General features: G+C 43.6%; 1 protein-coding gene across 1 annotated transcript; it reads right to left on the reverse strand.

Annotated features, from left to right (window-relative positions):
• Positions 1 to 2,412: 2,412 nt before the first annotated feature.
• Positions 2,413 to 3,839, reverse strand: IMP3 (IMP3, U3 small nucleolar ribonucleoprotein). Its single transcript, XM_006779655.2, is given in 2 exon segments — positions 2,413 to 3,270; positions 3,529 to 3,839. Coding segments are annotated over 2 exon segments (567 nt in total). The 5' UTR covers positions 3,743 to 3,839; the 3' UTR covers positions 2,413 to 2,917.
• Positions 3,840 to 7,609: the final 3,770 nt, after the last annotated feature.

Raw genomic sequence — 7,609 nt, forward strand, 5'->3', positions numbered from 1 at the left:
TGATTGACGGAATGTGGAAAATAAATTTTTAAACAAGCATCAGGGATGAATCAAAGATATTTCCAAACCATTTTGGCCAGACCATTTACTGAGATGGAAAGGGAATGAGAAAACACAGTTTTAAGAGGAATATAAAGAGTATAGTTTTAAATGATATTAAATTTGAAATGCCTTTTAAAAAATATATGTATTTTTATTGATTTCAGAGAGGAAGGGATAGGGAGAGAGAGAGAGAAACATCAGTGTTGAGAGATAATCGTCGATTGGCTGCCTCCTGCACATCCTACATTGGGGATCGAGCTCACAACCGGTCAGGCATGTGTCCTGACCAGGAATGGAACCGTGACTCCTGATTCATAACTTGGTGCTCAAACACTGAGCCACGCCAGCCAGGCCTGCCTTCTATTTTCAAAGGAAATTTATTGATTGATTCATTTGAGAGAGAGATTTGTTGTTCCACTTATTTATGCATTCATTGGTTAATTTTTGTATGTGCCTTGATCAGGGATCAAACTTGCAATCTAGGCATATCAGGGGACAATGATCTAACTCAGTGGTTGGCAAACTGCAGCTTGCGAGCCACATGCGGCTTTTTGGCCCCTTGAGTGTGGCTCTTCCACAAAATCCCCCGTGCGGGCGCCCACGTACAGTGTGATTGAAACTTCGTGGCCCACGCGCAGAAGTCGGTATTTTGTGGAAGAGCCACACTCAAGGGGCCAAAGAGCCGCATGTGCCTTGCGAGCCAGTTTGCTGACCACTGCTCTAACCAATTGAACTACCTGCCCAGGGCTATGGGTCCTGCCTTCTAGAGCCACCAAACTCTCCTTTCATGAGATCCCTAAGCCTGTGAGCCCTGAGAACACCCCTTAAATGAGATGAGATTGGCCTAGCCTAGCCATCAGAATTGAGGAGCAGTAAGATTTTCTCTCCCATTTCTAAAGGGATAGAACTGAAAAGAACATGGCCCTTGTTGTCACATGAATGAATGTGACTTGAATGCCAGCCTTGGATAAGTTATAGTCCCAATTCTGTCTCCCAAACTGAAAAGGTATGGATAGCACCACCTACCTTAGGGGTTGTTGGGAAGAGCAAATGGCAGCTTAGCACAGACAGGGCATCAATGAGTGTTAGCCAAGCCTTGGTAGCTCAATGCCTGCTCCTTGCTCAAACATTCATACAACATTGCCTAGTGCTGCTGTTTCTCTGCTGGCCTGAAAATTCAAACTTGTGTGGAAGGAATGTAGAAAAGAAAACATTGGGTGGTTTGGCTAGAGCATGATTAGTGCAGGATGCATTAACTAGATTCTCTGATTTTCAAAAATTTGAATTGTAACAAATTTTTTGATGTACTATTTCAATTTTTAGTAAATAAATATGTATATATATAGGGCATCTTATTTGACCCATCTCTCCCTTGGTCACTTCACTTGAAAAGTAGAGAATATAGTAATTGGATTCCCTACTTCATAGGAGTATTGGGTTAAATGGTTAAGATATGTAATGTGCTTAAAACCATGCCTGGCATGTAGCAAAGCATTTGCTATTGCCATCCCCAGTGCCTTGCTCCCTTCACTGTATCTTCAACACGTGCTGCCTCACACCTGGGGAAATGGAGGAGACATACATAAAAGTCATCACACTGGTCCTGGCATTCTATTATTCTACTTGTAAAAGTCTTGTGTAAAACCAGGTGTTTCCCTTCTCTAATTTCCAACTCTCTCCCACTCCTAAGAACATTTAAGTTTTAGGAACCTCCTGGGCCACTTCCAAATGCTAGATCAGCAGTTCTCTACCTGTGGTTCGCGACGACCCTTTCACAGGGGTCGCCTAAGACCATCGGAAAACATATGTAATTACATATTGTTTTTGTGATTAAACACTATGCTTTAATTATGTTCAATTTGTAACAATGAAAATACATCCTGCATATCAGATATTTACATTACAATTCATAACAGTAGCAAAATTACAGTTATGAAGTAGCAACGAAAATTATTTTATGGTTGGGGGTCACCACAACATGAGGAACTGTATTAAAGGGTCGAGGCATTAGGAAGGTTGAGAACCACTGTGCTAAATGGTCAAGCTACAGGGTGGTAATTTCCTTAGGCAAGCAAACACTTCAGCCCTCTAATATGGTATTTCCTGGGGCTGGAATATCAACAGGAAGTCCTGGGGGGGGGGGGGGCGGGGGGGAGAAGAGCTCCGCTTAAACACTCCTTCCCAGGAAGGGTTTGGTAAACTCACAAATTTGCCCAGCCCTGTACAAAACCCTGCAGTCTTCACATGTCCTCCCTGTTGCAGGACTCAGACAGGCAGCTACTGATTCTTGACCCTGTTCCTTTTCTCTGGGTTCTTGAGCAAATAAGAACTACAGATATGACTCTATGTGAGAAAACCAGACGGGCAAAATTTTGCACTTACAAAGCAGTTGAATTATTTATTGGCATTAAAAAAGCACTCCTTTAAACACTAAACTCTCACCCCATTTTATGAAAACTTAAAACCAAATTCTCCATGATCGTACACAAGTTAATCACCAGGAGCAAGAATTCGAGTTAAATTAACTGTCCTGCTATGAGATAAGGGGAAAGCGGGGGCGGGCGCAAAGTTCTTGCTTTCACACTACAATATTAAAAGTACAAGAATCTAACAATTCCTAGCGCAGCACAAAACCGCTTTCCATTGTTTCAAAGCAGCCATTTATCAATAATCCAAGAGCTAAGAAAATTTTCAGAAAACAAGGGTGTACCCTTTGGTTGTAAGCGTGGCCAGGAGCTAAGGAGCCAAGTTCTTAAGAAACGACGATTGGTTGACACATTCTTGGGAAAGCGCATTCACAGAATCTCCAGCATCCGGTCTCAGCTTCCCCATCTATAACATGCGGCACTGGTGACGGGGTGGGGAGGAAAGACAGCTAGGCTTCCAGATCGAAGTCATCGCGCTCCTCATTGTACTCCAGGACGTGTCGTTTGATCTTGGACGAGTCAACCCAGGTGACGAAGTCCTCCATGCTGCGTGTGACAAGGAAGGCGGGGTCGGTGACCACGTCGGGGCCCACGCGCACGTGGCCCTGCTCCACGAAGGCCACGGCGGCCTGGAGGTGCTGTGCCATGCGCAGTTTAAGGAGCACGGTGGGCAGGCGGCGGCGGCAGAAGGACGAGGCCGTGACGAAGTCGCAGAGTTCGAGAGAGCTGCGCGTGGGCACCAGGCCGAGGGCATACAGCTTGTCCAACAGCGATGCCATAATCGTTTTCTCTCATTAGATGTCTGTCTTTTAGGGACTCCCAAGGGAGTCTCCCCTATAAGAGCTAAACAGGTGAGTTGCGAGGAAGAGGGAAGATGACATTTGTTTGGTTGGGTATACGTAGTGCTAACTGACGGGTTCATTCCACTGTGCACTTCCAGGGGTCCTCAAACTTTTTAAACAGGGGGCCAGTTCACTGTCCCTCAGACCGTTGGAGGGCCGGACTATAGTTTTTAAGAAAAACTAGTCGGCTGCTAAGCAACAGGCAGCAGCGCAAAAACACGAGGCAGGCTGGATAAATTTTCGGAGGGCCGCATGTGGCCCGCGGGCCATAGATCGGCTCAACTGATTGTAGCGCGTGTAGTCCTCGCGCCGCTGCAACCGATAACGCCTCAACACACGCAGTTCGTGCAGGTTGTGATCAGTGACCTCCCAGTTCAGGAAATCCACCTGTTTCAACAGCTTCTGCTCGTGGAACTTCAGCTTCCTCACCATGATGGCGGATACCAGCTCCCAGGACCCCAGGCTGTGAGTTCCGGCTTCCGTGCGACTTCCGCCTTGGCGCGAGAAGACCCGGCTGCCCTCGCAACTGGGCCAATGAAAAAAAGGCTCACGACCACGTCCCCAATTTCCATTGGTGAGAGTGGGGCCACGCCCCCACAATGTATCTCGCGTTTTTCTCCCGTCACTCAAGAGGCTGGGGGCGGGGCGGGTGAGAGAGGGCCTCGCGGAGTCTGCCGGCCTGTGGGCTGACCTGGCAGTTCCCACAGATCGCCAGAGCCAGGTTCTTCACCCGGCGGGAGGAACGATTTTTCTGTGCTAAAGGGGCTGGGGATGCAGCGAACCTCTGAAATACAGATTCTCTGGCCGCTTCCTACAGGGCAGAATCAGGATCTACACGGGAGCCAACTGGAAATCTGCACTGTTGACAGGAGTGCTACTTTGAGAAACTTTTTAAATTTGAGAAACTTGGATAGTAGGTACAAGCCCGTAGCCTGCAGTATAGACGCAAACGAATTTGCTTGACGGTGGATATGTGGTCACTTAGGCTTGAGTTAACGAAGTTAATTCTGTTTCAGCTAGTTATATCTGTAGTTTGCATCTCAGTGTAGCGCTGCCCGACCAACCTCCTCATTTGCTCAAGCCTTTGACGCCACCTAGCATCTTCCCTAATCATTTTTTGTTTTGTTTTTTTTTTGTACACTTTTCATTGTCTTTTAAGGTGTAATATTTGATCTATGAAAAATAATATATATTTCATATGTAAGTTATAAAGTATGATGAATACTTATAAACCCAACAACCAGTTTAAGAAAATGTCACCTGGACCATTTTATCTACCTACTCTCCCAACCAGAGGTAAAGGTAACTGTTCTCCAGAATCTTTGTTTAAAAGAAAGAAAAATAGTTTTCTCATTATACATGCATCTCTAAATATGCATCCTTCCCACTCAAAGTGTAGCCTGTGCACCAGCAGAGAGGTCGTTGGAAATGCAGAATTTCATGCCCTACACCTGACCTACAGAATCAGAATCTGCATTTAACAAGACCCCCAGGTATTTTGTACATACACAATATTTGAGGAGTGTTGCTCAGAAGAAATCACACCATACGGAGTTTATTATATGTAGCTGTAGTTTTTGGTTTTTATAAATTTTTTTAAAAAAATTGATTTTAGAGAGGAAAGGTTTTTTTTTTTGTTTTTTTTGGAGGGGCTATTTTTTAGTAGTGCTGCTAGTAACATTCTTGTAGGTCTTAGGTTGCACATATGCAGTAACTTCTAGTATGCATCTTGGAGCAAAATTGCTGAGTTTAAAGTATGTGCATGTTCAATCTTATTAGACATTGCCAAATTGGTTTTTTCTTTTTTCTTTATTTAGACTATGAGGGTATGTTTATTAAAACTGGGGACAGTAAAACAAGGAAAGGCTCAGCATAAATGAAGTGACAGGAGAGCCTAGGCTGGGCTGCCTTAGCTCACTGGGAAGTCAGAGAAGGGGGCCTTAAAGATAGGTTCAGGGGGTTAGTCTGGGATGAGCTGCCCCTGTCCATTGCTCTCCTGGTTGCAAGTGTCCTGGGGACCCTTAGAGTTTAGGAGATGAGTGCCTGTGGGTGAAGAAGTGAGGAAAGAAGGGGGGAAGGGATGGCGTAGTGTGCTCCCTATAGGGAGAGTGCACTTATATTGCCAAATTATTTAACAAGAGGGTTGTACCAATTTATATTCCTTTGGTAATGCATGAGAGTTCCCTTTGTTCATTATTTTTAAAAAAAGCATAATTATGTTTGTCAGTTTTGACAATATTTTAAAAAATGTTTTTATTGATTTCAGAGAGGAAGGGAGAGGTAGAGATAGAGAGAAACATCAGTGAGAGATAATCATCCATTGGCTACCTCTTGCACGTGCCCCACTGGGGACTGAGCCAGAAACTGAGGCAATTGCCCTGACCTCGAAAGGAAATGAGACCTCCTGGTTCACAGGCCGATGTTCAACCATTGAGCCACACCAGCTGGGTGTGTTTCATTCTTGAGTGTTAGTTTTTAAAAATTTTTGTCAGTTTGGGAAGTGTGTGATGGTATTTCAATGTGATTTTAATTTTAATTTCCCTGATGAATAATAGTTTCATATGTATTCCCTCCTTTTTGAAATGCTTCTTCACGTCTTCTATTTTTTCTATTGGATTGTGTGGTAAGTAGAATAATGCTCCCCCCACCCCCAAAGATATCCACCCAGAACCTGTGAATGTTACCTTATTTGACAAAGGGGATTTTGCAGACATGACTAAATTAAGGATCTTTAAATCATGAGATTATTCTGGATTATCTAGGTGGGTCTCCTGTAATCACAAGGGTCCTTATAAGTGAAAGAAGGAGGCAGAAGAGCCTGAAGAGATATGTTGATAGAAGCAGAAGTCTGAATGATATGATTACTGGCTTTGAAGATGAAAGGGAGCCAGGAGCAAAGGAGGATGGTGAGCCTCTAGGAAGCCCGAAAAGGCAAAGAAATAGGTTTTTCCAGAAGGAATACTGCCCTGCTGACACCTTGATTTAAGCCCTGTGAGATCCAGTTTGGATTTTTGATCTCCAGTACTGTAAGATAATAAATTTGTGTTAATTTCTTACAATAATGCAGTAAAAAACAAACAAATAACCACTCATATAGATTGCTTGCTTTTTTTCTAATTGATTTGAAGGTACTCTTTATATATTATGGATATTAATCCTTAACCAGTTATATGTAATACAAATATTTTCACCCAATTTGCACTTTATCTCCACTTTTCATATTACCCTAGCCTCATTCCCTTCCAACTCTTTTCCCCCCCCATCTAACTCTTGCTCAACATGTCTGCAGCAGGACTCTTGGCTAACTTCCTTCTCCCCAGACAAACATGATAAATACGTAAATTATATATGTTATCAGGTGGTGTTATGAAACAAAACTCAGCAGGATTTAGGAGGGCTTGGGGTGAGGATGGGCTGTAATTTTAAATAGGATATGTTAGGGTAGGTCTTATTGAAGTGATTTTATAGGGGTTTAGCCTCATATATTTATTTAAATAAAAAAATTTTAAAATATTTTTTTATGGATTTCAGAGAGGAAGGAAAAGGGAGAAGAGATAGAAACATCAATGATGACAGAGAATCATTGATTGGCTGCCTCCTGCAGGCCTCCCACTGGGGATTGAGCCTGAAACCCAGGCATGTGCCCTTGATCAGAATCGAACCTGGGACCCTTCAGTCCCCAGGCCAATGCTCTATCCATCGAGCCAAACTGGTTAGGGATAGCCTTATATATATTTAAGGGAAGAGCATTTCAGGAAGAGGAAACAGTCAGTGCAAATCCCTTAAGACAGGAATGTGCCTGGCATGTCTGAAGAGGAGTAACAGCCATCTTGGCTGGAGCAGAGTGGGCTAGGCAGGCAAGAAAGGGAATTTAGATAAAGAAGCTTGTGGCCCTTGTAAGAACATTTTATGCTGAGAGAGATAAGGGCACTGCAGGGTTTTGTACAGGATTGACAGCTAATTTGTATTTTAAAAGGATCACCCTGATGCTGTGTTGAGAACAGATTATCTGGAGGTAGAGGTGGAAACAGACTACTAGGAAGCTGTTGCAGTGATCTAGGTGAGAAAGATAATAGCTAGGACCATCAGGGCAGCAGTAAAATGCTGATGAAAAAGGAGTCTCATGGTTCTTCTTTGCTGACTCCTTTCCTAAAGGAGGAAAGTTGGATGCCTGGATGGGGAAATGGATGCTGTTTCTGGTGCAGGATTCAGGGTCGCAGCAGGAAAAAGAGACCATACTCCAATTATAATAATGTGAAGAGAATTTAATAAAGGAACTTTTCCCAACAGAATGGACAG

Source organism: Myotis davidii, unplaced genomic scaffold, assembly GCF_000327345.1.
Source record: "Myotis davidii unplaced genomic scaffold, ASM32734v1 scaffold687, whole genome shotgun sequence".
In the NCBI taxonomy this organism is placed as follows: Eukaryota; Metazoa; Chordata; class Mammalia; order Chiroptera; family Vespertilionidae; genus Myotis; species Myotis davidii.